This window comes from Podarcis pityusensis, assembly GCF_964106645.2.
Source record: "Podarcis pityusensis genome assembly, chromosome: 15".
NCBI lineage: Eukaryota > Metazoa > Chordata > Lepidosauria > Squamata > Lacertidae > Podarcis > Podarcis pityusensis.
This window is the reverse complement of record NC_138040.1, coordinates 25,578,588-25,593,481: the sequence shown is the minus strand read 5'-3', so window position 1 is coordinate 25,593,481 and position 14,894 is coordinate 25,578,588. Positions and strand designations below refer to the sequence as shown.

The 14,894-nt window shown below is 41.7% G+C and overlaps 1 protein-coding gene across 1 annotated transcript in view; it reads right to left on the bottom strand.

The window, feature by feature from the left end:
• Window positions 1–14,894, bottom strand: part of SIK2 (salt inducible kinase 2) — a 79,337-nt gene that overhangs the window by 23,922 nt on the left and 40,521 nt on the right. The window contains exons 5-6 of the mRNA XM_080983428.1: window positions 7,888–8,012; window positions 4,540–4,663 (exon numbers count right to left, since the gene is read on the bottom strand). Coding sequence (XP_080839554.1) covers window positions 4,540–4,663; window positions 7,888–8,012 — 249 coding nt within the window. The remainder of the gene's footprint in view (window positions 1–4,539; window positions 4,664–7,887; window positions 8,013–14,894) is intronic.

The following is a 14,894-nucleotide window of genomic DNA, read 5'->3' as shown; positions in this document are numbered from 1 at the left end:
AACAAGAGTATTAAAAACCAAGATGAGTAGAGGGAAAACCTATGGTCTCCAATTAAAAACCAAGCTGTATGTCTCTGTCAACTGTCTAAAGCCCAGGGATGGGACCACTCTGATCTCCTGAAGGAAGGGATTCCATAACTGGGATGGTTGCAATAGAAAAAGTCCTGTCCTGCAACCCTACTTACTGAATACCGAATCTCTTTTTGGTAGCAGGACATTCGACAGAGTATAGGAAGATGAGCTCAATGAATGGAGAGGTACGTAAGGAAAAGAGGCGGTCCTTCAGATTGGTCCTGGTCCTGTTAAGAGCTTTATACCTAACCACTAGTATCTTGAATTAGGCCTGGAAACAAATTAGAAGGCTGTACAATCTACCTAGGACCAGTGGTGTAATATGATCTTGAAAAAATGAACACTAGAATGGCTATTGCATTTTGTTCTAGCTGTAGTTTCTGAGCATCGTTCAAATGTCCAACATGCTCCCCACGTAGAGCATGTTCCGCTAATCTAATCAGGTGAGCAAAGACATGCATCACTATGGCAAGTTCTGCCTTTTCACAGCTCGCACTGTAGTCACAGCTGAGAAAAAGCACTCCTGAACATTGCAGTCACCTGTGCATCCAAGGACCAGCAGTGGAACCAGGGTACTCCCGAACTGCAAGCCTGATCCTTCAGAGGAAGTCAAATACCATATACAGTGGTGCCTCGCAAGACGAAATTAATCCATTCCGCGAGTGTCTTCGTCTAGCGGTTTTTTTGTCTTGCGAAGCAACCCTATTAGTGGCTTAGCGCTATTAGCGGTTTAGTGGCTATTAAAGGCTTAGCGGCTTAGCTGCTAAAAGGCTATTAGCGGCTTAGAAAAAGGGGGGGGAAGCGAAAAAAAATCTCAAGACTCGCAAGACATTTTCGTCTTGCGAAGCAAGCCCATAGGGAAATTCGTCCTGCGAAGCAACTCAAAAACGGAAAACCCTTTCGTCTAGCGGGTTTTCCGTCTTGCGAGGCGTTCGTCTTGCGGGGCACCACTGTACTGTATTTTTCGCTCTATAAGACGCACCAGACCATAAGACACACCTAGTTTTTGGAAGAGGAAAACAAGGAAAAAAAATTCTGAATCCCAGAAGCCAGGACAGCAAGCGGGATCGCTGCGCAGCGATCCTGCCGGCTGTCCTGGCTTGTGGGATAGCCATGCGCAGCCTCTTCCGGGCAGGGAGAGCCTTCATCCCCCTGCCCGGGAGAGGCTGCGTGCGGCTAAGTCTCCCCCAAGAGCCGCGCTCCCTTTAAAGAGCGTGCGGAGTGTGTGTGCGGCTCTTGGGAGAAGGGCTGCCCTTCTCCCTCCTTGGGGAAAAGCCCCCAAGAGCCGCAACATGCTCCACACAGCTCTTTAAAGGGAGCGCTGAGCAGAGCCTCCCGCCTGCATTCACCCCATAAGACACACACACACATTTCCCCTTACTTTTTAGGAGGGGGAAAGTGTGTCTTATAGAGAGAAATATACAGTATGTTGTTTTTCACAAGGCATCTCATTGTTATATGATATTTGATGTTCTGCTTTATCTCACTCATGTTGTTTGCCACCCATCCTATCAACCACCCCATGTTTAATGATGAATTTGGATGGCTGGGAACGACATGGAAGCTGTCTGTTCACTTGGCACAACAAGTGGCACTGACCTAGGGTCTTGGCCACACAGTTAAGCCTGACATTTACTGCTTCCCAGGATTTCTGAGTGACAGTGGAGGGCTGGTGAAGCTGTGCTTAATTGACTAACTTCATGGTCAGAAACGACAGAAAGTTGGGGAGTCCTACAACACCAGCTGGTAAGCATTTAAGCAGTGGCTTGGTCTTTAGGTTCTCCAAAGTTTTATCCCTTGGATACCTGACAATGCCATGTCTACACCTACACATCCAAAATGGCTGTTACTGCACTAAGATTTTATTTCTGCATTCACGGTACACTAATATACAGCAAAGTTAACACTGACATTGTGGAGGTTGTAGAACGCATAGACCATGTAGGGGACTAGGATGCTCCCAAATGGAAGTTTATTGTGCTATCATTGCTGCTCACGTTTAAGAGTTTTTGCATTGTTTAAACAATGTCTTCCTCATCAAAATGTCACCTTTGTACTCCCCATGTAACCCAGATTTCCTCTTAAGTAAAAATGACCAATTATACCTGCTGGTATAGAAGCTCCTTTGAGCATTTTTCTGACGGGGGGGACTAGTTTGTATGGTGATGTTCCTGGCTGCGGCTCCTACCACTGCACCCCTATTTCTGTTTGCTCTTCACCTGAGCAAAACCTAGCCATTCTGTTTCCAGCAGCACAAATAACACAACTGTGCCTGCTTCCACTAATAGCTGCATGTGTAGTCACATCGAAATTTCATCAACTATTCTTTCAAGGTCTTGATGCATGTAGAAGATTACCTTGGAGACTAATCACAGTCTCCAACAGGACTTCTTTCTATTTTTAACCCAAGTCATGTGCAAGACCACTTTGCCAGGATTGCAGTATAGCTACATATCTGTCTTGCACAAGACATCTATATGACTCTTTTTTAAAAGCCACCAAATGGGAATGGATCCTCTCCCACAAAGCAGAAGTATCCAATTTGTCCATAATGAAACATGACAACTAAAGGCTGGTTCTTGCACACCTCCTTTGGAGTAAAAGCATTTAAGATCTGTACGCAAATGTACAGAAATACCTGTCCATGCCCACAAGGGGAAGAGGTAGTGAAGGTCAGGGGAGTAGTGACTGAGGGGGTCAGAAAACATAGCACAGAAACATTCCATCAAGAACTGCTCAGTCGTGTAAACAGGAAACAGTGGAATGCCTATGAAAAAGCTAAAACTAAAAAATATTGTGTGGATGGTCATGTACTAATCACACACACACAGAAAAATCAGATCTGAACAATCTATGGGCAACATTAATTCCCTATCTGGAATACCCCTTGATGGTTTGACACCAACACTAAGAGCTGTAACAAAGATTTTGATAGGAGGCAGATTTTGGGTTTTTCCAGAAACAAAATATGAAGACACCGCCACACTTTTCAGCTCAAGATGAGCAGAAGCATAGATGAACGAAGAAGAAATGGAAAACATGAAGTGAGGAGAGGGAGAAATGTCAGAAGGGAAACATAACAAGGTGATGATCACATTGCTTTAGGAGTTTTTCATGCAAAGAAGTGCTGTTGTATTTTGTTTTTAAAAGCCACAGTACTGGAAAGACTACAAGTGATTAAGATTAAGCACACAATGGACATGCAAATAAAGGGATATGCATGTAGTTTTGAAGTGAGTTAGATAGGTCCATTCATTCCTGCTTAGCATCATGACATCCTAGCTGCATTCCATGTCACATCAAGCAGCTATCATATACCAACCTAGAAGACTTAGCAGTGGCTAGAGCACTGCTGCTCTAGGATGCTGCTCTGGTCAATGCTAAAATCATGGGACAAACATCCTCATAGCCTATTAAACACACATTATTGCTGGTGATGCGGCCATCCAATAGCATTGTCTTACATACTGATGTTTAGGCATCATCAGGTTATCATGTATTAATATGGCTGCATCACTAAGCAATTGGATAACAACTTCCCCCATGTGCAAGCAGCTGTATTATGTACTATTATTGTATACTCAAAGATGGTTTTCAGGCAAATTAAGCCATAGTAACTGTGAAATTAGAAATAACTTGCTGTTTTAGCCTAAATCTCTGCACTTTTTTGCCATAGGACGGAAACGAATATTTCTTTAGGACTTCTATCACCTTCATCACCAGCAGAATACAGGCAATCCTTGCTTTGCACGGCGGTTACGTTCTGAACTCTCTCTCTTTTTAAATATTTTATTGGATTTTTACAATTTATAGTCAATCAAAAACGCAATATAACAATTGTCACATAAAAGAAAAAGAAAAAAAACCCTCCCCATGACTTCCCTCAACTTCCCCTTCTGCTTCTTGAAATATTTACTACTTCTGCTTAATTATTATCTTATTTTTATAATCTTATACCTCAATACTCTTATTTTCTTATCAGTTTTATACCAAATTTTCCTTCATGTTTACATATTGCAGTCAATTTCATTCCATGTTATCCTTACTCAACCTTTGATTTTATTTTCTGACTTGTGTTTAATCAAACCCTGCTAGTGAGTTGGTATCTTTACAGTATTTCTGACATTCTGAACTCTCTCCACACAAACATACACTGCACATTGGTGGGGCCCACATAAAGTGTTCTGCCCTTTTAGTGATGCTTTAGTGACATTTTCGGGTCACTTTCAAGTTCAGCATCGTGTGTACATGGACATGCATCAATCAGTCATTGCCTGTATTATAAACAATAGGAAAAATTAAGCCAAAAAGCCTTACACAAAACTGTTTAGGGAAGTTTTTAATGTTGGATCTTTTACTGTGTTTTTAATATCCTGCTGGAAGCAGCCCAGAGTGGCTGGGGAAACCAAGCCAGATGGGCGGGGTATAAATAATAAATAATGATGATGATGATGATGATGATGTTACCTTCAGACATGAAATAAGGGATCCGGAACCTCCCTTCCAGAACCCGTTGCCTCAGGATGGGCAGTGTAGGTCCGTCAAAAGGCAGTGCTCCACATACTAAGACGTACAGAACTACACCCATGCTCTGAAAGAGAAAGGAGTTTTAGATTTGACTCTCAAAACATGCGGACAACTGTACCTTGTTCCATAGTGTGCTGGTAAAACCCTTATATACTAAAGTTTTCTTTCCGGTGGCTTTTCACTACATCTGAATGTTTCAGTATGTAAGCAAGGTATATCCAGAATTTATCCCATATATATAACACAGACTAGGAAGGCCTACAAACTGCTGGTAGCAATAACATCATTAACCTTTAGAAGCCCATGTCTAATTTTTCATCAGATTTATTTAACACTTGATTGTAAGAGAACCTCTTATGTGGTTTAGAAAAGCATATTAAAAAAAACCAACAACTTTAAAATTATTGATAAACAGTTAAGAGGTATTTTAAAACATACAACAGTAGCTTTAAGAAAAGGATAAAACACATGTATCATCTGTACATGTCAAAATATACTGCTTTTTTGTCTTTCAGAATTCTGCAAAAAGCCTTTCCATACATTGTACCAATGAAATACATTTCTATAACTTGGATGCAAAAGTTGGGATGCTGACTTGTTGAGGAATCAAAATAATTTGGCCAGGACTGTACTGGTGAAGCATCTCTTGCTTCAAGCATTCCTACTAGGGAAACAGGGAGTCAGTTTTTGACACCAAGCAGATAAGAGAGGAAGGAATCCATTCCAAGTCACTATGGCTGAACTGCAAACCAACTCAGAACCTAGTGTAGTGACTTCCCCATCGTCTGCATGTTTGTGTTCCAGCAAGCCAACCATGGGTTCCATTTTATCAGCTGAATCTGTTTAGAAATGACTTCTCGATACTAGTTCTCAATTGCAGAGTTATGATTTTATTTGGAATTATTATTATTTGCCTTCAAGTTCTTCAGTTGGGCAACATCCAACTGAACTTATGGGCAGTAAACTGCGCACCTCTGGAACCCGCACCTTCCTTAGATCACTTTAAAGGACAGAAGTTCTATCTGCAACTCTGGAACTGCAAACAAGACAGGACCCTGAGTGAGACTGATAAGGGAGTGTGGGATCTACAAGCTAGCTTTACTCAATAACATATAAACGACCTTCAACAGATGCACCAATGTTCTTAATAAAAATCCCTCCTCTCCCCCCTCTTCTGCCCCGACCCTATACTGCATACAACACTAATGTCTCGTATCAAATGTAACTGATTTGTAGAATGGACTACAACCTTAAAAAATGCACATACCAAGAAAATCCTGTATAGAAATTACTTTTAAAAAATAAAATCTGAATCCCACCCTGAAGTTTGCTTGAATTCTCTCTGCTCAGAGCACAAAAGTGTGATTCTCCCTAGTTCCCAACTTGCAAAAGCTTACGAGAAGAAATCCCTGTGAAGGTCAGGATAAGAGCCTCAGATCCTGATTCTATGCAAAGCCTGTTAAGATTTATTATGTAAGACAGGGGAGGGGAAAGAACAAGGGAAGAGACAAAGTCAAAGTAGCAGCAATGTGCTAATAATGACTGAGCCTGCTGGAAAGTATGCACAGTATTTGGTAGCATTAAATCTGCTGAACAATGTAATGCCACACAGAGACTGGGGTAACGCAACAACAACAAAAGATTTATCTTTTCTCCTTTAAATGGAGAGCATCTGTTTCCCAATGGCAAATTTTGGGAGCCTAGGCAGAGCACTTTTCTGAGCTGTTTTTGCTGCTATAGATTTTGAGGGGGAGGAGAAAAGGCACCAATCCCACCATAATTGTGAGAATCACTGACCAATTTTGTAAGAGGCACAAATTTATTTTTCAAAAGAACATTTGCATTGTACAGCCAGTGCTTTTCATCTGGTTTTGAAAGGTATTTTTGTTAGCAACCTAACAAAGTCAATAGCTTCCACAAATATTTTTCAAAACTCCTGTTGATCTGGCACATCCCCACACAGTATTAGGTGCTGTAAATCCTTGGGTGTGTTTGAGGTGTGTACCGAGTTCATCTGGAAGTTAGAGGACAGCAGGCGCAATGAGGCGGTAACAGTTTCCTCATTAAAGGGGAACTCTTGTTGAGATGTGTTTATTTGTAAAACAACGTGGGTGTCTTCACAGAGAAGAACGCAGCACTAATGTCTGCACCCTGCCTCCTTTCCAAAGAAAACCAAGACCGAGGGCCAGTTCCAATATGGCAATTTTCACTGCATCCATAGTGCGAATGATAACAAAAATATAAATATAGCAAAATATGCTTGCCATAAACAGTCTGAAGGTATAGACTAGGGTTGCCATAGTTCAAAAGGTGAAAATCTGGACACAAAAGTTGTTGAGGTTGGGTTACCATACATTCAGATTTTTGTGGACATTAAAGCGATTTCCACCAGGAAATTCTGGACGGATGGAAACCCTAGTACAGACCAGGGGTCAGCAACCTTTTTCAGCCGTGGGCTGCATAGACCTTCTGATGTTACTGTTTTCCTCACTGAAGTAACTTGTAGGCTCAATCCCATGACTGAAAACTGGTGCCATAAATGCTGCGGGACATTCACACTGACAGGTTTTAGCCCCTAAACTCTGGCAACACAATGGACAGCAAAACCATGCTCTGGAAACATTGCTAATACCAGGAGACACTAAGACCCAATTACTTCCCCGCCGCCCAAAAAACTGGAGAGCAGCAAGCCTGGCACTGCATTAAAGGAACCTGGATCAGCACATCCTCTCTCCTGTATGTGCTTTGCAAGATTTTCTTGTCACCTCCATGTGTCCTTTCCCATTAGAGTAGCATGAAGCAAACACACACACACACACACACACACACACACACACACTCTTTTTGGTTCAGCCACGGGCACCTGCCTGCAGCAGAATTGTTCAAGGCAAACTGTCTTGTCCTCTCAACTGAAAGAGAGGATGGATAGCAGCCATGTGCAAATGACTCAGACAATCCCTCTGGCCATACAGAGAATTTAGAATCTTAACTTTGGTTTGAACTCCCAAGAAGGAGGAATTAGCAAGCTAAACTGCAGCATAGACATAAGTGCATAGATTCAGTAAGAGAGGACCAGATTTCTCCATTGGCCAAATTGTTTCCTCTAATACAACAAAGACAAGTTTCAAAGTAACTCTTGCTTCCCATTCTCAAAGCTACTGGGGCCTTTATGACTTGTCTTTAAAAGCAAGACCAACTTATCTACCAATTAGGAAGAGCAATATAACATGTTAACTAAAATTTAGCAGCTTTTTAAAAGGGACGCTCAATTTAATACAGTTAAGATACCCATATATCCAGCTGCGGACCCTCGTACTGCTGGCCTTCAAACACCTCAGGGGCTGCATATGGGGGGCTTCCACACCATGTTGTCAGAGGCTCACCACTTTTGTAGAAATTGCCAAATCCAAAATCTGGAGAGAGAGAGAGAGAGAGAGAGAGAGAGAGAGAGAGAGAAAGGGTAATTGATAATTTAGCTATATTTTTAAGTCCAGGCTGAATGTATTTATCTGGTATGCTCAACAAAACAAAATGGAACCTAATGTATATTAAGCCCCCAAATCCCTGTGAGCTCTTTGCATTTGTGGGGGCCCTGGTTTGAGCCCAAACGATATACAAAAACACTATATGTCATATGACATATGCTCATGTCTTAGCAGCTCGAGAGAATTTCTCTAATGCCTCAATAAGAGTTTGAGCTCTAGCAAAACAGTTCAAATCCCGCGGAAGAAAATCCAGGAGCAGACTTCTCCCATCATGGCATTTTAACCAGACCCCACACCATCAAGGCAAGTCATATTAACTTCATACCAGGTGCACCGTGCCCTGTTTTGCCACTTGAGGAGAAATGGCAACATGCCCCTGCTGCCACACTTCTCTTACAGCAGCAGTGGTGCCTTCCACTGAGATCTTGCTGGCATCTCATGCCCTCTGGAAGTGGTAGGATGGGTAGCAGAGGAGAGGTCGGCACCACCTCTTGGGCTTCCACTGCTTGGGGCGGGTGCCTCACCCTGCTCTGCCTTATCAATGGGCCAGGCCTGGTTCCTACTAAGCACCATCAAAGGTTAGACACAGAGAAGTACAGGAAAGACATCTTCTTCCCTTCCTGTTACGAACTAACGTTAGGAGCTGCATTGAACATTTGTAGAACAATAGCAGTGTTTGGTTCTTCCAGGCCTTCAGTTTATGAGTTTCCATTAAAGGCTGCTTGTGCTGTTGGTGCTGCTGCGTATAATTAAGTACTGTGACTTCACTGTGTGGGTACTACGTATAGCCCCAATTATTTTTATATATCAATCAGAGATGTGTAAGATAATTAGCCTAAAACTATAAAGACATTGTAGAAACAGGGTACAATTCTACACAATGGCGTTGTCCATGGTCACTCATTTTGTTTGATCCTATGAAAAAGATTTTTTTCTGGAAGACATGGCTAGAACAATCACAGGTGTCTGTGATGATGGTGTTAGGAATCTGAAAGCAGTTTTTAGCCTTGATCCTGAGAATGCAGGTGGTCTGGATTCCTGTTTTCCTACCCCCTGCTTGCCACTCTTCTCTGGGTACTCCAAGTTCTGCTCAGCATGGGGTCTCAGCCATGTGATGAAAACTCTCAGCAGGAAGTTGCAACTGCGTTAACTACTACCAGCCCACCTATATGCATTGCAGATCCATTCCCAAGAAGCGACTGAAGTTACCCTTACCATGAGAGCCTTAAAAGGAGCTAAAATATAACCTGCATAGTAAGAACAGCTTCAAGGGCAGAACTCACAGCTCAAGAGCAAACGCAGAGGTGAACAATTAAGCAGCTTGGTGAAGAGGACACAATGGAGTGAATGCAAGAGTCCATTTGTGCTCTTGTACATTTTAATGTCACCTGCAAAGCTGGCATGATAGTGGAAACAAAGGATCCTAAGGGCACCAATGTGAACCAGTATAGTATTCTTGGTTTAAAAGGCTCCAGGAGACAAGCTAGTGTATGTTTCCAGTTCTCTCAACACTTTATTCCATCAAATACTGCTGTCAAAAGTATAACATACAACGTTTGCATAGTGTTTGTAATGCAAGATTTGTACAGCATGACTTCATGCACACTTGCTATTAGCATAGTAAGGTGCACGGACTATTACTTCATAATGGCCTCTCTAAAAGAGCTGCTCTTACTACTTTTCCGTGGAGCACAGAGGCACACAAGCTAGGTTTCCAACTGTGTCGTTGCAAAGAATCACACCTCAGACTAACAAGCCTCATATATTCTTGAGCATAATTGTTCACTTGTGAAGTTCCAGAAACTTTGAAGCGAAACTCAAAGCGAGTTTGGTAACAGATGTTTGTTTAGTCTTATCTCCCAACTGCATAGTTCTAAGCCAAGGCATGCAAGTGCCATGTGGCATTGGTCAGCAGACAGCATGACTGGATAAATGCTGCAGTTGTACAGGCATCATAGAGACTTTGGTCCAGTGGTGAACACGCTGCATTATGCTGGAGAGCGAGATCCCAGTTTACCTTGCATGACCTTGCATGACCTGTGCTACTAGAAGCAGCTTGACATGGACTCCTAGTGTGATACGGACAAACTCTGCCTCCATATTTCATTCAGACGGCCCTAATCACACACCTCAGGGTCTAACATGTCCAACCCTGGAAACAATATACAAATGAGGAACTGATTTCCAAGCAGTTCTGCACCTGCACCTCAAATATAGGAATACAGATCTAACAGACTTTCCACTTAAAAACAGCCATTTTAAAAACCATTCCAAGAGTACAGTACACATCACTATTTTCAAATTTGATATGTCAGAAGAAAAATGCCAGTGGCGCAAGAAAAATCATCTGATTTTGCTGCTCTTTGACCAGATAAGCAGATGGCCTGGTGTGCATGTAATGCTAGACCAAAGTTTAGCATTACAAGAATGAGCCACACACAGTGAACCTCAGGCTTGTCTCCTCCTTGGGCATGGTTGAGAAAAGGAGACTGGAAGGTTTTGCTTACAGGTTTTTGCCTGCTAACACAGTCAGTGGCAAGCAAGAGTGTTTTTTGCTTCACTATTTTTCCCAGGGTATGTAACTGCTTGCTTTACTTTGGATGGTGACTGCTGAGATTATGTCTTATAAATTTTGTGGCCCACCTAGAGCATTAAGTTTGAGTTATTTAAGAATGTTAGATATAGATAAATCCAACGCAAAACCTAAGATGATAACAAAAGGCATTGAAACTGTTTTAGCTTTAAAAGAAGTGGGTGGCTGAAGGGGCAATATGCTAAACATTCACACTCATAATGGCTGCTTTAAGGATGGCTATAATAAAAAGGAATGTCAAGAAAGGAAGAAGAGCCACAGAATTAATTGCAAAAGGGATCTTATGAAGTCACTAATAGAATAGAAATAAATTAAATACTTGCTGAGGGCTGTAAAGGTATTGATCTTTTTAATGGCAGGGGACTGGCTAATTTACTTTGAGGTCCTTCCCAGCTGTGAAGTGATAATCTTCTAGTAAGGAAGAAACTTGTTCTCCTTTTATTTGAACACTGCTGGGAAACCCAGATGGCTGTTCATGTCACATTTCCCCATTCATTCTATCTTCCCTCACCCTAGAAGCTAGAAAATTAATCTATGATAACTAATGCCCTCTGTTAGTCAGTTTCTACTACCGTCTTTGTTGTTAACTTTTCAAAAATCCACCCTAGCAAACCTTGAAAAGAGATGGAGCAAATTATTCCCACCTTGCTTCCTATGCAGGTGTAAAGACCCTTTCCCCACAATTCTCAAATCTGCGATACTGAGCTGAGATTTAAAAAACAACAACACAGAGACAGACAGGAAAACAACAATATTTCCATATGAATTAAAGCTTTTTAAAAAGCATCTTACTTGGGAAATTTCCAAACCAGATTATGCAATACTTTTGATAAGGTAAAATTACAGAGCCTTGTACAACCAGGGAACACCTGTTGGGCAATACTGCATGTCAAATTCACCCACCCACCAGTTTTCTGTGATGTTTATTATTTAATACTAATGTACGAGATACAGCAATCCACAGCAAAGGGCTCCAGAGCAAAATAAGCTCCCTTCCCCTACAGTTTGAAGAATTTGAAAACTCTTTTGTCTAAAAAGAGCAAATGAGTTTTAAAGGGGAGTAATTTTAAGAAATTGGGTTTGTTTGCTAGCAGAAGGCATCTCTCCTCAGTTTCAGGAGGGAGATGTGTGGATCTTTTGTTATTTGGTAATGTGAGCAAGGCAGTAATTGCAAAGAGAGGTGCTGATAAAAGGAAAGGAATGAGTGAGAGGCATAAACCTGACCCACTGCAGGAACTGAATACTGATCACTGATCACCCAGTTCTGACGTCAATGCATGTTACACAGTCCACCAGCAGAAAAGGCTGCTGTGAGCCCTTTCAAAATAACAGTCTCCCGTCCCCGCTTTCCTTCAAATGACCTAACTGCATTCAAATCATGGAGTCCTCTCTTCTGCACAGCATCACACTGATGCTCAAACTGCTTTGCTGGATTTAACCCTCCTGGCCTTTAAAGAGGCTAATGTGGACTTTAAGGAGTGGGTCGAGAACACGCAAGACAGCAACATCTCTGCCAGCTCTGAAGTGCTGCAATTACAATGTCAGGCCCAGATGGTTGCTTCCTTTTACAAAGGGGCCCACTGAAACACAATTCTGTGTCATCACTTTCACAGCACCTGGAAGACTGATGCGCCTAACAGTCTTCACAAGCCCCTCAAAAGCTAACCAGAAGGACAAATATTTTTGCAGAATAGCCAACAAAACTGTGTTTTCTCTGGGAGAAAAATTGCCAGGCTTGCACCAAACCGTGCCCCTCTCCATAGGAAAATTCACATAGAGTCCATGCAACCATTTATCAAGAATAATGACAATAACAATGACAACAACAACAATACCCCACACATCTGGCTGGGTTGCCCCAGTCACTCTGGGTGGCTTCCAACACATATATATTAGAACTTGCTTAGATCAGTCCTCCAAACCACCCATCCTAGTATTAACAGAATTTTAGCAAACTATTCAGAAATCTGGGTAAGAACCAGGAGTGTAAAATTCACCAGAGAGATTATCATTGTAGCAAGTGGCTACATGACCCAACGTCATACGTTACCATATGGTAAATGGTCATATTTAAAGTATTTAAAAATAAGGTCAGTATTAATTTGGGTAATTAAAGGAAGTACAGAGATCTTCAAGCAGGCAAGACAGATGCAGTATCACAAACAGTCATTTGAATTTCAAAAGGGAGTGCCCAAAGCCATTGAAAAATACATAGCTCATATACTGAGCAAAAATAGTATGAAATGATGTAGTGATTGACGGTGGCTAAAGCAGTTTTAAAAAGAGACAGATTCCTGGGGGGTATAGGCCTGTCAATGAAAACTGACAAGGATAGCCGAGTTGAGCCTGCACTTTCAGAGGCAATGTTCCTGCGATTACTAGTAGTTGGGGAATTAATATGGGAGGGCTAGAGCCTTCATATCTTTGATGTGAACTTTCAGGAATCATCTGGCTAGTAAGCGTTAGGAACAGGTTGCTGGTTTAGATGGGCACTTGTTCTGATCCCAGGACTCTTTTGAAATATAATTTAGATTTCAATGCAGTATAGTGAATTTCATGCTGGATTAAAGATAGGAGCTACACAGAATCAAATCCTTGCTCTGCGACCTTGGACCAGTTACTCCCAGCCCAACTTACCTCCCAATATCACTGTGAAAATAAAATGTGTGTTGGTGAGGAGGAAGCAAGGCTATGTGTGGCTCTCATGCATTTCTTAGGAAAAGGGCAGAATAAAAATGTAGTAAGTATGTCAAGAACCCATGGAGTGGAAACTCAGCACAAACTTTGAGCCTTTAGGTCACAGTGTCCAAATATTTCAATTTTAGTGTTCATTTTTACAGCGCTGAAATCATTATGGAGGATACAGAAGCTGACAAGTGCCAGAATTCCAAAGAACATGGGTTGCAACAGAACAAACAAACAAAAAAGCATCACCCATTCTGACAGAGGTATGAAAAACCAAGACACTTGATTACCACATGCAGATGTCCCAGACTGCCAGATCCATCCTTAAGGCACACAGGTGTGTCTTTAAAAAGGGACAATGGTGCAGCTCAAATTGATAAATAAAATGCTGCTGCTGCCGCCACACAACAGCATATGAAGGATTCTTGTCATCAAAGTTCATCAATGCAAACAAGTTACACACAGATCTTTTGCTGTGTAGTTTTTCTGTCCTTCAACCCTTTATTTGCTGCCCCAAGAGGACCCCCATTTTTCTTAGCACAGCAAACTACATAGTGTGAGGAACTGAACACTTCCCCATTTCCCAACTTCCCGTTTAAAATGTGTCTATGGGAGATTTTTTAAGTGAACAAATTAGAAAAAAAATTAGTTTGCAGGCTTTTTTGTATGCAAGTGGTCCATTTGTTATAGGGGCAAACTACTTCTCTGCCTTCCTTGCAAAAGAAAATCTCATTCCAATATCCTCTTAATATCCTGTTTTTTTTCATGCATTAAGGCCAGTGCTTTATGGTCCACTGAATTTCACTAATTTCAATGGAAGGAGTAAGTCTTCTCTGTAAAACCCATCAAGCCAGGCTTGGGTAGGATATGTGTGTTGTGTGGGGGTTGGATTCATGGGCTATTGCAGTCTTCCCCAACCAGGTGCCCTCCAGATGGTTTGAGCACAATGCCCACCAGCCCCAACTATCACTTCTGGAGAGCACCAGGTTGGGAAAGGCTGGCCTCTTGTATCTTTCCCTCCTGTATGCAGTGCTACTGTTTGATACCAGCACTGTGTGTCTTTCAGAGTGATTTTTAATTTCATGGGGATTTGTTTTTAACAAGCTAACTTTACTGCCAACTTTTTTTCCTTGGTGCAGCTGCTCTTCTTTCTCTGTCATCTATCCCTACGTAAGAAAATGCTAAGAAGCCTTAAACAGTCATTATTCCCTCCTCCTTGAAGCTAAACACCATCTGGAGAACTTGCCAGACATCTTTTATTCCAAGAACTCTACTGCTCTATAGAACTCTCAGCAGCTTAAAAATGAGTGTCCCTCATTTTTGAAATTCTGGTCTGGCAATCCAAGGATCCTTAGTATTATACTGAGGCAAAAGAAAATTATCTATTGCAAGGAACATCTGCTGTGTCTAAATTTGTAATTAAAATTAAATCAAGCATGCTAAAATAATCCAGAGAGTTTCCATTTTGAGCTTTTTTATACTCAAGAATTATTTGATTAAATTTGATTGTAACCAGCACATCTGGCAATGCT